This window comes from Tyto alba, unplaced genomic scaffold, assembly GCF_018691265.1.
Source record: "Tyto alba isolate M040663 unplaced genomic scaffold, T.alba_DEE_v4.0 Super-Scaffold_13, whole genome shotgun sequence".
NCBI lineage: Eukaryota > Metazoa > Chordata > Aves > Strigiformes > Tytonidae > Tyto > Tyto alba.
In genome coordinates this window covers 21,025,430-21,040,444 of record NW_024881275.1, presented here as the reverse complement: position 1 = coordinate 21,040,444, position 15,015 = coordinate 21,025,430, and the positions used below count along the sequence as shown (strand labels likewise).

Sequence of the window (15,015 nt, the reverse complement as noted above, 5' to 3'; positions counted from 1 at the left end):
GATTTAGAGTGTACACTGATTATTCTAAAATTATAAATACCTTGCAAAACAAGATGTATAGTATGTAAGATTTTTGCAGATTTCACTGCAGTAGTTGTAACACTATCATCTTCTAGCATTCTGTTGCTTAAAAAGAACTACCAATATTTAAAAATGTAAAGGAAAAAAAAGTATAAAAAGGAATTAGAGAATAAATATGAATAAATGGTTGTATTTTTAACTACGTTATACATATAGAAAGAATCTAATTCTTTAGGAAAAACTCTCCATAGGAGAATAATAGAACTTTTGTTCAGACTTTAATACAATACTGTAATGTAAATGGTGCATAGCCTGAAAGGCCTGGTTTGTAATTCAAACCAGGGCAAATTATAATGGCCTATGCAAACTATTTCAAAAAGCCAACAGCAATGGATGGTTTCTGGTAAGGGAATAATTTGTACTCCTGGTGTAGCATGCCAGTCTTGAAAAGATTTTAAACCTACACCCAGATTGCACAGGAAGTAGGGCTTTACTTTTTCACAGAACTGGAATGTAAGAAAGGTTGAACCCAAAAAGAAGAGAAATCCAGCTATGTTTTTGGAAATGTCTTTTTTTTTTTTTTTTTTTTTTTTTTTATATATATATATATATATATCAAAGCACTAATTGGTATTCTGATGAATGAATAATATCTTCTATGAGCAATGAAGACCCTCTTCCTCCATATGATGCCAGTGGAGCATGTCCTTCTCCAGCAAAAGGCAAAACCTCCCCTTCTGCCTCTTCCCATTTTCTACCACAGCTGTTCTCTACAGAAGTTTTTTCTCCTACTCACTACAGACATCTCCAGCACTAAGGGCACCTTGAATATGCAGAAAGTCTAGAGATACCTTTCCAATTGCCATGTACTCTCAGCAATTTAGAGTGAAACTTACATTTTAAATTAAAGGGGAAGAGAGGAGCAAAAAATAAATACCCTATTGGCATGCTGAAAGCAAACTGATATCAGGACCTGGGTATAAATAGTGTCATGAGATGTGAACAAATGGCTCACAAAGAACAATCAAGATACAAGTTTAAAATCTTCTTCTCCAGTAAAAACTGTTCAAATACCCTACATTTTTAAGAGTGTTGAGATCTTCTGCTCTAACACAAAGCAGAGAGCAGAAGAAAGGGTGAAACCGCATACTGTATTACCAGAGAATGCTTTCTCCAGGATTTCTGTAATACTGAAAGCACTAAGAAAGGTTCAGAACATGAGCTATTCAACCATGTTCACTGAAATTTTGCTACAACTTCAAAAAGTAAGACTTAAGAAAAGAGGTATATTGCCAAAATATGCTGGGTGCTTTGCATCTGTACATGCAACAAATCAGAAAAAATCACTAACAAGTTTGCAGAGTAATATAAACAGACAGCAAGCAGATGACAAGTGAAATGAAACAAACTGAAGAATGGTGCAAATTGTCTGGTTCAAATACCTGTTCTTCAGGTTTGTTTATTTTGATGCTATTTCTGGACAGAGAGAAAGGGAAAAAGAGAAATCTCTTCAAAGGGAGTTACTGCAGAAGAAGCAGTGTACAAGGAAACAAATCTGAGACCGAAACTTCAGTCATTTGTGACCTTTGTGTGGAGCAATTGTGCAACTCCAGAAATTACAGTCAAATTAGACAACAATAAAGGGAAGAAGAAGAAGTGGATGCCTTTTTTGCATCAGTCTTTAATAATATGGAGACACCTTGGGCTGCCCAGTCCCTAGAGCTGGAGGACTACAAGTGGGGAACAGTGACTTTCCCCTTGTGAACACTGAAATTGTCAGGGATCAGCTGTATCAGCTGAATGCTCAGAAGTCCATGGGATCTGATGGGATTCATCCCAGAGTTCTGAAGGAGCTAGCGGATGTTATGGAAGGACCCTTTTTGAACACCTACCAAAGGTCTTGGGAGTCTGGGCAGGTCCTGGCTAACTGGAAGCTAGCCAGTGTTACTCTAGTTTACAAGGAGGGGATGAGGGAAGACCCAGGAGACTACAGGCCTGTTAGTCTAGCCTCAGTTCCTGTAAAAATTATGGAGATTATACTGGGTACTATTGAAAGTCATTTAAAGAACAATGCAATCATCAGGCACCTCCAACATGGGTTCACAAAGAGAAAGTTCTGTTTAACTAATTTAATATCTCCTTATGATAAGGTCACCCACCTAGGGGATGAAGGGAAGGAAGTGGAGGTAGTTTTTCTGAATTTTAGTAAGGCTTTTGACACTGTCCTTTACAGTATTCCTGGAGAAGTTGTCCAACTGCGGTATGAACAGGTACATGTTGTTCTGGGTAAAGAACTGGCTGAAGAGCAGAGCTCAAAGGGTTGTAGTGAATGGGGCTACATCTGGCTGGTGTCTGGCCATCAGTGGTGTTCCACAGGGCTCAATCCTAGGCCTAGTTCTGTTCCATATTTTTATCAATGATTTGCACGCAGAAGTTGAATGCATCATTAGCAAGTTCGTTGATGACACCAAATTGGGAAGTGCTGTTGACTCTCGAGGGACAAGAGGCCTTGCAGAGGGATCTAGACAGATTGCAGCATTGGGCAATTATTAATGGTGTGACATTTAACAAGTCCTAATGCCAGCTTCTGCACCTGGGACACAGTAACTCTGGGTACAGCTATTAATTGGAAGAGGAGTCGCTGTAGAGCTGCCCTGAAGAAAGGGTCTGGGGGTGTTGGTTGGCAGCAGGCTCAGCGTGACTCAGCAGTGTGCCCTGGCAGCCAACAGGGCAGCAAACCTCTTCATCCTGGGGTGCATCAAACACAGCATAGACAACCGGGCAAAAGCTGGGATTATCCTGCTGTATTCAGTGTTGGTGTGGCCTCACACAAGTCAAGTGTGTCCAGAGGAAGGCACGTCCTATGAGCAGAGGCTAAGGACTTTGGGTTTGTCTAGTCTGGAGTAAAGAAGGCTGAGGGGTAACCTCACTGTCCTCTACATCTTCCTGTGGAAGGGGAAAGGGAGGTGCTTAGCTCCTCTACCTGGGACCCAGTGACAGGATGCGTGGGAATGGTTAAAAACTATGCCAAGGGAGGTTTAGATTGGACATTAGGAAATATTTCTTTACCAAGAGGGTAGTCAAGCACTGGAACAGGCTTCCTAGAGAGGTGGTCGATGACTCAAGCCTGACAGTGTTTAAGAGGCATTTGGACAATGCTCTTAATAACATGCTCTAACTTTTGGTCAGCCCTGAAGGGGTCAGGCTGTTGGACTAGGTGATAGTCATAGGTCCCTTACAACTGAAATAGCTTATTTTGTTCTATTCTAACTATAGGAGATGGCCTACTTGGGCAGGGTGCATTTTAAGCATATAAATCCTGATTTTCCCCTCTCAATGTTTCCTAATTTATTTAGTTGTATGATCTCTCCTCACCTGCTTTACTTTCAATTGCAGGATTATTCTCGTATGTAAAATAAAACATGCATGTATAGCAACACTTGGTGGTTGGTGAGTGAATTGTACTACTGATTCTGACACTGTTGCTCATGTTGTATCATACTCAATATGAACACAACAGGGAAAATATCTGAGAGATGTGCGAATTAAAACAATAAACAAGGAAATGAGTATTAAAAAGTGGCAGCTGATACCACAACTGGGGCAAGAAGCAAAAAGGCAAGAAATACTAGCACATCTTAATTATGATGCAGTAAAGCAAAATGTATTCTTGCTCTTTGAATTTTGATGGCCAACACAGTTAATAATTGACTTTCATAGACCCAAGTTTGTTTATATCCATACACCATAATACAAGACTGGCAAAATCCATCCTCTCTGCCACCAGGAAAACACTTCTTCCCTGAATGAGATGATTCCTGAGCAGATTCAGGGCCACCGGCAAACCTGCGACTGTGAATAAGCTCATCTGACACTGCAAGGGCAGGATCTGTAAATGCCTGTGCTCCCCTCTGCCATTTTCAGAGGAAGCTTTTCCATACTGAAGGTAAGCAGCAGCAGTCAAAGCAGCTGATGGTGCACACAATGCACTGCCACTGAAAGCAACAAACCAACAAATATTTAGCTGACCCAGGTCCTAGGAATGAAGGACTAAAGCTCTTCATTGCAGCTCCACTGCTTGCAATGGGATGCAGTGCTGTTCCATAATTCTCCTTCACAATACTTGGCCTCCATAAGGCAGAAAAAAATGCAGAACCTGCCTTTCAGCTGCACAACTGTATAGCAGGATCCAGTTCAGCTTGGAGAGGAGAAATTATATGTTTCCTTTAACAGTGATCAAAACAATTCAAAGAACAATTAGTGGATAATCAATCTTGAAAATACTGAGTACCCATCTATATATTAGTAAGATGATTCAGTAGACAAGCTTAGCACATATTTCATATCACATTCATTGTATGAAAAGTAGCAGAGTGAGATAGTATACTGTCTTTTTCACGTCTAGTTTCCTGGTGTATACAAGTTGCTTCCCCAACTTTACAAATAGCAGTTTAGCAACACAACTTATGGAACTAATAAATTATTTGCCTAATTGGATAAAACCCAAAACTGTATTTATTTGCTATAGGAATATGTCTTATTTTGTGATTTTACAACAAGAAAAAACATACTACAGACAGCATTTTAGCAATACAGCATGTAGACAATAATAAAAGAGAAAAGGAGACTTAGTAACGTCTGAGAAGTCATCACCCCTTCCGCAAAATAGAGAAGAAACTGAGTTATTTGGGAAATGATTTCCAGAGATATAAATCACAAGATGTATTTGAGATAAACCATGTACAATAACAATTTCAAGAGAGAGGAAAACATCACCACTAAGACAAAACAAAGTTACATCTTATAAAGAAAGAGATCACTACCTTTTTATGAAGCGCATGGAATTCACTGTATCTTTTCTCCACAAAATGTTTCCTTCCACTCATTAGCACCTCTATTTTAAAGACCTGAAAATTAATAAAAATAAAAAAATAAATAAAATAATAGAAAGGAGATTAATGTTACTTACACAAACAGTTCTGTGACATGGCTGTGACTGCACATTTTACCACAGTCATTCCAGCAGGTGGTCCTAAAAAATCCATGATGACTCAAAAGGCATGGAAGTACAACAGTGATTAATGGGAAGTATGGCTGAATCTTCTGTTAATGAGTTTGTTCAACAAACATACAAAAAGACAAGTTAACTTTGGACTGTGTGCTGTACATTAAAAACTAAGGATTAAAATATTCCCTTTTAGAAATATTTAAACCATTTTGAAGTAGTTGAAAAGATATAAAAAAATGATGATAAGAACAAAACAAAAAAGAAAAGAGAGAAAAGGAATAGATTATTTCTTTTTCCCCTCTTACAATACAGCATACTAACACACACATGTTCAATAAGAACTGGATAACAGATGCAGTATATGTGTGGAAAAGGAGAAATAAATGTAAACATTATATTGTAGGTTAATTTCCTCCTTACAAATTCATAGTCTTAATTGAGCTTGTGCTACCATCTACACTCAAGGAAAAAAAAAAAAAAAAAAAAAAAAACAAACACGGCAAATGCTTGTTTTCTTTGTATGATACATGTGACAGGTTTTGTTGCTGCCTCTGGAAGGTTGAAAGGCCAGGAGAAGCAGCTCTCTGGATCCACTAATTAGTAGTCACTAACATGACATTTTCTTGATTCTCAGGTCACTGGGTCAGTTCTGAGGGCAAGTGATGAGAAATATTTTGAAGTACTCAAGAAAACACGGTCTATTAAATGAAGACAAAATCAGAAGAAAAGCAATACAGAAAAGGTGCCTGGTCTATCTAGGAGTCTATTTTTTTTTCTGTTTTGCTCAGAAAATGCTGGAAATAATTATTTCCAGGACAATGTTCAGGACAGATGATTACATCAAGACCCAAGAATTAGGCCAAATAAAAAGTTATTTGAAATAAATTTGCAAACAATGTTTATGCCTGAATGCAGAAAAAAGGGTTTTCTGTCACAACATGCCCAGCTAGCATTGATCAGAACAAACACACAGAAACCATGCTGGATAAACACTTTCTGTTGTCCACTAGAACCTGCCTTTCAAACAAGTCAAAATGCTATGGTTTTCACCAGTTAGCCAAACCACATTAGAAACAGACAGCATTTTATTTAATACAGACTGAAATGCATCTGACTGCACTATTTGAATGTAGCATAGATGGGACTGCAGTCATTTCACACCAATGTTTATGTTACCAAAATTAGTTCATATTGTTGTAACAACTTGTGCTACATTCTACCTCTTTGAAAAGGACTATTTCTGAGTCTTAATCACTGCAAGCAGACAACCTTATTTGGGTGCATTGATTTCCTCCTTCCACCCCCATCTATTTAGACTATTTGGGGAGAACAGCTATTGGTTATTAAACAATTTTCCTCTACATATGAAGAAACTCTAAGGCACCCTTAGGAATATGTTGTTGCAAGTCCAGAGTTGTACAGAGAATCACATGCAAAGAAAAATCAATGAAGACTCTTTTCTCTAGTTGAGACTTAATATCCTAATTATATGAGAGGAAAACATTATTTACATCTTATATGCTACCCCTTGTATGAAATAAATAGTTCTGCAGGGAACAAAATGCTTTGGATTGCACAGGAAAGCCACTGCATTGAAGGAGTTTCAAGGATAATTTGGTGGGAAGAATGGATAACAGAATATGAAAGTAGTTAAGTTAGAAGTGACCATGAATCACTAGTTATGGTGTTGTAACAGCTTTGAATTAACTTTATATTAAATCTTCAGGAATTACAAGCAACTCATAACACCCACTTACACCTCAGTCAGCTAAGAGCCACTGCACCACTGTTAGATTAGCACCCTTGTTGGCTACAGGGTTTGCCAAGCAATTTGGAGAAGTCTAAGGGGCTTCTGCCTCAGCTATAAGCACTCCATTGCCAGGTAACTTTTTTGTGAATCATGGCTTGGCTTGTGCAGTCCCATTTTGGTTTTAGTCATTATGTGCAACTTCAGAGAAACATCTTTCCCTCTGAAGTCTATAAACCAGTCATTTCATAAAGGAGTAGGCTGGAATTTTGGGAAGAAAGGTAGTATAAATCCCTCTGTGGACCTTCTTTTCAAAGCATGTATCTATTTTGTTCTGTGTTTCATCACTGGTGAAGGAATGACAGAAATGGTTTCAGAACACCAGAAAATACACAGCATTTATTCATCCTCCTTTCTAATAGTAACAAAGTTTTAATTACTGTTTCATATTTTTTTCTAGTAACATGAAATTAAAGAATATATTTGCCAGTTACTTTCACGGAAGACATGAGAAGAGAGAACCACAGCTTCCCATGCACAGTGACATAATTTCCAAAACAACAGATCTGCTATCTTTACGCTCTCAACTGGTTGTACCAGTATAGAGGCTTTAACTTTGCCTCCTACTGTCCACAGCCCTTGAATTTAGCTTTAGCAGCCAACTAAAAATTACAAAGCTGGACAACAGATTTGCTATGGATGAAGTTGAAAATTATTATTTGAAAAAAAAAACCTGGAAAATGGCATTTCTAATCTACCCACTGTGGCACCTATATTTCAGAAACATAAAGCAATTTGTGATAAGTGGACAATCTGTAAATGTATTTGTTTAATGCAAATCTAAATAACAAATTGATTTACAAAGTAACTTACAAAGAAGAAATGCAAGTGAAATAACACATATTGTGCTTATGAACTTATTATTAAATTGCTTTATTTAGACAGCATAAATTCCAGGTTTGCCTCCTCACTGTTTACTGGATCACAATTCACAAGAGCAAACTAAAAGCAGAGAAGTGAGGTTCTGTGTCACTATTTCATACAACATGTCTTTGTGTGAAAGACAGAAAGATACAATAGCTTGTAAGGGAGATAGGATCTCTTTATGGATTCAAAATAGCTATAGACAAATCTCACACAAATTTAACTGAGCCATTGCAGGCCCTGACAGAAAAACAATATAAGGAAACGGGTGAACAAAGATGAAAGTGCCAAAATAAAGACGGAAGAAGTATGGGGGAAAAAATGCAACACTGCAAGGAAATTACTTTTCTTGTAAAAATGTTCATGTTCTGTGAACAGATAACTCCGAAAAGACATATGACTTTTTATAAGTGAAGTTACTTAAATGAAAAATGCAATTAATCACTGAATAAAGTAAGTAAAATGCTTTTCCCATAGTCATTGAAATACCAGAAATTACACCGCACTGAAAGATTTGCAGTTTATTCTGACTAGGACACAAGGGACCACAGATATGAAGACACCAGTTAGAAAACTCTTTACAAGTACCCTGAAAGTAGAAATGTCCCACCTTTCTTGGTTACTACCACAACAGTTATCAACGATGTTTGCACAAAGCCTGAAGATCATTATCCATTAAAAGCATTATTCCAACAGAATTTAACCCACATATATGGGACAAACACCTTTGGGTTGGATACCAGTATAAATAATGTTTATCTTTTGCCTAGCAGAATTGCAGATCTGTTACTGCAATTCATAACCATCCAACCTGTGAAATGAACTCTTCAAGAAGAATTCCTAAGGTTTTTGGTAACAAGGTAGTGAAAACTTTCAGGTCTGACTACAAAACAGATTTATCCGTGATTTAGGAAAAAAAAAAAAAAAAAAAGAACAAAAAACAAACACCAAAACTTTTTTGTTTCTCTTCTTTGCCTTACCTTTGTTTCAATGATATGGATTATATTCAGAACTTGGAAAATATTTTCTTCATTTCTTATTGTTAGCAAGTATGTCTAATTGTGCCATTTTCCTGAATTTATCTGTTTCTGTTCATTAGCAAACCTCTAACTGAATGAACCCTTTTCACTATATTCAAGAATACTTAACATTTCTCTGCTTGCTGAAAAAACTGGACAGTACTATGTAGTTACTAAATTGGATTATATACAGGCAAACAACTGGTATTGTATCACTGTGAATTTCCAAGACAGAAAACACAAATGGAAGAAAACAGGAACCAGTGAGACATATAAGAACCATCCATGCTTTCTTGTAAACCCATAGGTGTTACAAGTCCACATCAATAACTGTGGGGTGAATAACACTGATTCTGCCCTTCTTCAGTCCTTTGTCAAATGCCTATACTGGATACAAAAGGGCATCTTTTACCTGATAATTTGATGTGAAAATATGCAGCTCCAGTAACTTTGTCTCAAAACACCCAGAATGATCAGTTTAACAAAAACCACAGACAAGAATGACAAACATGACCAGGAGTAGGGAGGAAAACTAATGAGAATAGTAACTTCTCAGCTTGGTTTTCTATTACAAGAGAAATACACAGATGGCACTTTTATAATCATTCATGGAAATTACACTAACTACACAGCTTATAATTATGGTAAATTAATACTATCATATTGTGTATATTTATACATGGAAAAATGAATCGCAAGGTATATAAATTTCTGAAAAATTACAGTTAAGAGATTTGGGCAGTGTTGTTTAGAATGAGGAGATACAAAAAACAGAAGCAGAAAAAGAGAAGTTTACAAGAAAATGATACATTTGTCTAATACTCACCAGGAAAGAAAACCCCACAAAATTCTAGTACTGTGCTTTTCTCCCTCAAGATCAAGCTTACCAACACTAACGCTATTTCATGTATTACAGAAATAAATACAACCCTTTAGATGACTCAGTATGTTTGACAGACTTTTGTCTGAGAAACAGCTAATGCATTCAAAGTGTCAAGAAACTCAACCTTAAACCTTTGTCACGGATGTATGGAAGGAATTCCAGAGCAAATGAAGTGACAGCTATGGTCCATGAAACACTAATAGGATTTCCACGTTTACTCCTTCATTATTGTTCAGACAATGGACATTTTTTGACTCAGTTGTGCTACGACTACAAGAAGACCACAGCATATAGGGGAGATCAGAAGATTACTTTAAGCTTCTTCCCATCCAACTGATCCAGGGGAAACCAGTATTCCACATAATCAGTAAGAGCACCTGGGTGGTGGCCATAACCAGAGCTGGATGTAGTTGCAGCAGCAATTAGGTATCTCAGGGGTGTAAGTGCCTCATGGCAATGCTCCATACTTCTGAATGCCATCCACAGCAGAGGTGGAGACAAGGACAGTATTCAGGGCCAACTCAAACTTCAGAGCAGCCTTGATAAAACTGACTCTTGCTATCCTGAAAATGAAAACAAATTAACTTATTCTGACTTCATACTTTGGAAGGGGGTGAGGGGCAGCAAAACTCAGTCCTACAGTGAGCACAGGGCAGATCAAGGGCGCAGAGATTGGCTGACGTGGGTCATGGAGGCATGTGGCGACAAATCTCCCCTTTTCTCTCCTGTCCAACCATGTTCCCCTCAGTTCTAGTTCTCCCCTGTCTTGCACCCACTATTTACTTTGGGTTATCCTCACCATATCCACTTGCTGAGACTTAAGACCTTCTGTGCCTTAGGTAGATTGCTAATCACGTAAAAAATCACATCTTTGCCTCCTATCTGTAGCAATTGCTCTCCCCAATCTACACAGCCCCTACACAAACTCCTGCATGGTCTTCCTGAAAGGGCCCCCTTCCTGCTGCAGAACTGGGGAAACAAGTTGGGGCACAGTAAAGAAAGAAGCAGAAAAGCCTCGAAGAGCTCAATTTGCTCCATTTGGTTTTGCTGGGACTCTGATAAGGGATGAAAATGCCTGTAAGAGGCAGTAAAGGAACAGAAGTGAAATAGTAAATATTAGAATAATGAAAGTGTTGGGGGGGGAGGATGAACAGGGACAGAGCTGAGAGTCATCTGTGCTTCCCAGTAGCAGCCCTCACACATGCTGAACCCTTTTTGCTATTAGCCACGAGAGCAGGCAGGAAGCAGGAGCTGTAGATGGGAAGCTCAGCTAGTGCAGATGTTTGGGGCACTGGTCCTCACAGGCAGGTGATGAGCCCACAGCTACCTCTGCCTCCCTGCTGATCCAGGCAACTGCTTGTCGTGCCTCTGCTTTGTCCTCCAGCAGTACAGCTCTACTTAACACAAGTGTTCCACTTTTACTAAAGGTCCTCAAAGACATGCATTACATCCTCCATTACAAGAGGCGCTTATCTTACCTGAAGTCAGCTCTAAAGTTGTGGTGGACCCACACAGTCCCTTTCCCCCACCCTAAGCAGTGACAAGTATGTTATATGAAATCAGACTATTTCACTTAGTCCCGACAACAATGTACAATATTAAGTTGCAGCACAAGAAAAAAAGTACATAATTTTATTAACTATGGAAATCAAGACTTGATATTATGCAATTATGATGTTGCTTTGTCCAGAGCCCGTGAAGGATAAAGACCATGTCAGAGAAGTGAAACATTCACTGCAGGATTTCCAGAGTATTCCCAACAGCTCCAGCCTGTGTGAAGCAGTTACTTGACCCCTCCTCGCCTGGAGAAGCAGACTTACTGTTTTTATAATACAATACATAGATTTTCTACTGTGACTTAAGCCCATTGAGAGGACAAGTATGTTGTTTCACTGACTCCTTCTATTAAATCTCATGTTACTGCAATGTAACTTGCACCTTCATTACTAAAAAAAAAAAAAACCAAAAAAACAAAAACAGTACCTAGGAAAAATCACAAGCACATGTTCTTATAAATGTGACTCCTACTTCAAATGTCTCCTTACTAATTTTATGTAACCTTCAGACATTTCTTTACTGAAAAAGCTGTCTCTTTGATAATACTTATCAGTGTTACTATTACCAGTACCTATCTAAACCAGACTACAATCACTTCAAGAATCTTTCAGCATGTAGTCTGTCTTTCCTACCAATCCTACAAAATAATTAAGGATATTCCCTCTCCTATACTCTTTTGCAGTATGGGGCTCCTCCACTCATAAAATGGCATAATGTTGGCAGGACTTATATACAAAATGCGTGCATAGGGCTTGGGGGGTATTCTGTTTGAAGAAGGCCTTTGAAAAGTGCATGTCACATTTCTTAGGGTTTGTAGAAAGAGGTAGTAAAACAATTTACACTGCCACTCAGTCAGTGAGTTTTGAAATTCCTACAAAATAGGAAGCTCAAGGGAGGTTCTACAGAGCTGTCACTGTTGAATGAAAGAGTAGCTGACATATAAGAGTAAGTAGTTTTCTGATTTTTTCAAATCTTTTTAAACCAATCTTTTCCAAACACATGGTTCATAAAATCCCATAGGAACTTCTCTGTCATTTCCTGAAAAATAACTTACTTGGCTTTCCAAGCTAAAAAGCCTCTCTCTTGCCAGCAAAACACTGACTGTGGAAATCTAATTTGTAACCAAATCAAGAAGTTACAAGATCTGACTTGTTTTTGATATTTTTCTTTATTAGCCCTGCAGAGCACAAAGCACAACTGTTACACAGACGACACCCTTCTAAAATCTCATTGTCACTGTGGCCAACTACTTGGCTAACTTCCTTAGAATCAAACTTAAGGAAAAATGTGTTGATCTTTTACTAAAAAAGGAAAAAGTTCCTAACACGTGCTAATGCCTACAGTTACACAGACAAAAAAATTAGCCTGCTCTGCTCTATTTGTCCGTCTGGATCATCTCAACGTCTCTTATCGGAAGTGTTCTACTAGTAGAACAACCATAAGCCTTGTTATGGAAAAGATGAACTTTGCAAGAGAAATAGTACATTGGAATAAAATACTTGAATATTGCCGAAAATAACTGATGGCAAAAGAATATTTCCATGAAACAGATGAATTCTAAGATTGATGAAATATAAGGACTCTTCTATTTTGTCACAAAATCCTTTGAAGAATCTTTAAAGAGTCCCTTCATTTCCCAAGGGTGGATGCAATTCCTAACCACAATGAAAGTGTCCCCATATTCCAGCCAACCAGCTGCAAGAAACTCCTTTTTGTGAGAAGCTAGGCACAAGACTAAGGTTTTTTCTAGAAACTTTAGGTCTGTGTTACTTTGTTTGCACTTGTATTTGCTGTCTGGAGAAAACAGGGGCCACCTAAGGCCTCCAAAACACAGATGTTTTGTTTACAAACAAAAATGTCAAATGGTGTGAAAGAACACATTGAAAAAAAGTATACACACAGAAAGGTAAGGAGCATTACACTTCAAAGGGGCTAGCTTTGTACTGTCTCATATTCCATGGTATGTCTACCATGGTATCTGAATGTAGCCTTTTCCTCTGCTAGTGACTAACTAAACACATGAACATGAAACATAACAGTATTTAGTCAAGTTACAGTATATACAAGCTATTAAAAATCAGCCCCACATTCCTCATGGTGGGTAAATACCAGGGAAGAAAAATACTATATATATACCTCGCATCTTTGCTTACTAGGGTCCCTGCAGTAATCCAGCTGAGAAGACTCTGCTCCTCTTTACCTGTTAATGTAACTAGTTCATCCAAATAATTTTTCAAGAGCAGTAGTCAAAATAGTCAAAGAAGGTTGTTTTCCCAAATGTATGTGCATCTTAGCAAAGATCCTTCAAATATTACATTTAAATATTGGGAATTAAGCTGTCTTCAGATCATTTGCAGGCAGTTCCTCTCAAAGAGTTAATTCATCCAAACTTGCACTAAATTCACACTGGTCTGCTTTCTAAAATGGAAACCTAATTACCTCTGCTATTGCCTGCCATCTGTGCTATTACATACAACTCACAGCAGTATTTCAAATATCAGCATTCGTTTTTGAAAAGTCATCATATGAATTTATCAAAGAATGTCATCCCGCTCATCAAAGGCTTCCCTTGCCAGGTTAATCTCTTTTGAATGGTAATTCAAAGTGGGATGAAGAAATAAACTCAAATAGCTATAAGGCAGTTTCATTTCTTACTGGACTAAGCCTGCTGTAACTAAGGCAAGACCTGAAACAGGTTACCATAATTTGGTTATCAATACATCCAATTGCAGAAAACCATATGGTTCTTTATGTACAAGGAAGACGGAGAGAATGGAACCGTCAAACTAATATCAGATACTAAAGAAAATACATGAGCAGCTACCACAGTGTCCAAAAATAATAAAATATTGTGTCCAAATCAAGATTTAAGTTTTTAAGCTTCTGAATTTACATGCTGTGACTAACACAGCACTTATGTTGTAGTTGGCTTGGTGGCCATTGTGAAAGCAGATATTCCTAAACCAGATTTAGACCAGTACCAGTTCAGGTACTGCTGACAATATAACAGTAGCAGCAGCATTTGCAGCACAAGGTGCGAAACTTGTGGCAAAGTCTGGACAAAGCTCATTGCCAAGGGGGCCAGCCTGGCTCTATCCCAGCCAGGTATGACTGTGGGAGCTGCAGTGAGGTGCAGGTGTCCCACAAAAGGGAGCAAGGTGAGTGTGAAGTTCAGAGGGATGCAGAGTTTGGATTTGACTTGAACACAAGGGAAGAACACAGGGAATAGAAAAAAAAAAATTTCCTTAATTTGCTTTCCTTAGTTACAATATAAAACACAGCAAGTAGCTGAATCATAGACACATCAGGCAGAACTATATTGGCATTAGTGGAAGAGATAAGGCAGCACAGAATTTGACTCAAACACTCATGTCTCAGAAAACGCAACATCTAAACCACTCATGAAGACTACGTCCAGTGCAATTATATCAACATATTGTATAGGTCCAAGGGCAGCAGAAATACTAATACGAACCAATATCCAGGATGATATATATAATTAAAGTATCCTATTAGCAATTTTGTGATTGAAGATTGAATAACCTATCAGAGAACACTGGTTGGACAATTAAATATTTATCATTTCAAAGACAATAAAAATTGATTCAGTGAGAATTATGTTAATTTGCAACTGGCCTCTCAATCACTTGGAAGATAGCAAGACAAACAAACTACATGCCTGAACATGTATTCAGACAGATAAAGTATTATGTATCCAACAGATTTCAGTAAGATTTTAAATAAGCTAAGAAGTGAGGCTGATGCTGGAAACATGGAAATAAAAGCATGCATACTGCAAACAAAGCGACAGGCAAAGGATAATTGAAAATGATGCTAAATATTTAATTGCTGACTG

General features: G+C 37.9%; 1 protein-coding gene across 1 annotated transcript in view; it reads right to left on the bottom strand.

Moving 5' to 3' along the window:
• Window positions 1-15,015, bottom strand: part of SNX24 (sorting nexin 24) — a 91,654-nt gene that overhangs the window by 39,990 nt on the left and 36,649 nt on the right. The window contains exon 2 of the mRNA XM_042787985.1: window positions 4,845-4,928. Coding sequence (XP_042643919.1) covers window positions 4,845-4,928 — 84 coding nt within the window. The remainder of the gene's footprint in view (window positions 1-4,844; window positions 4,929-15,015) is intronic.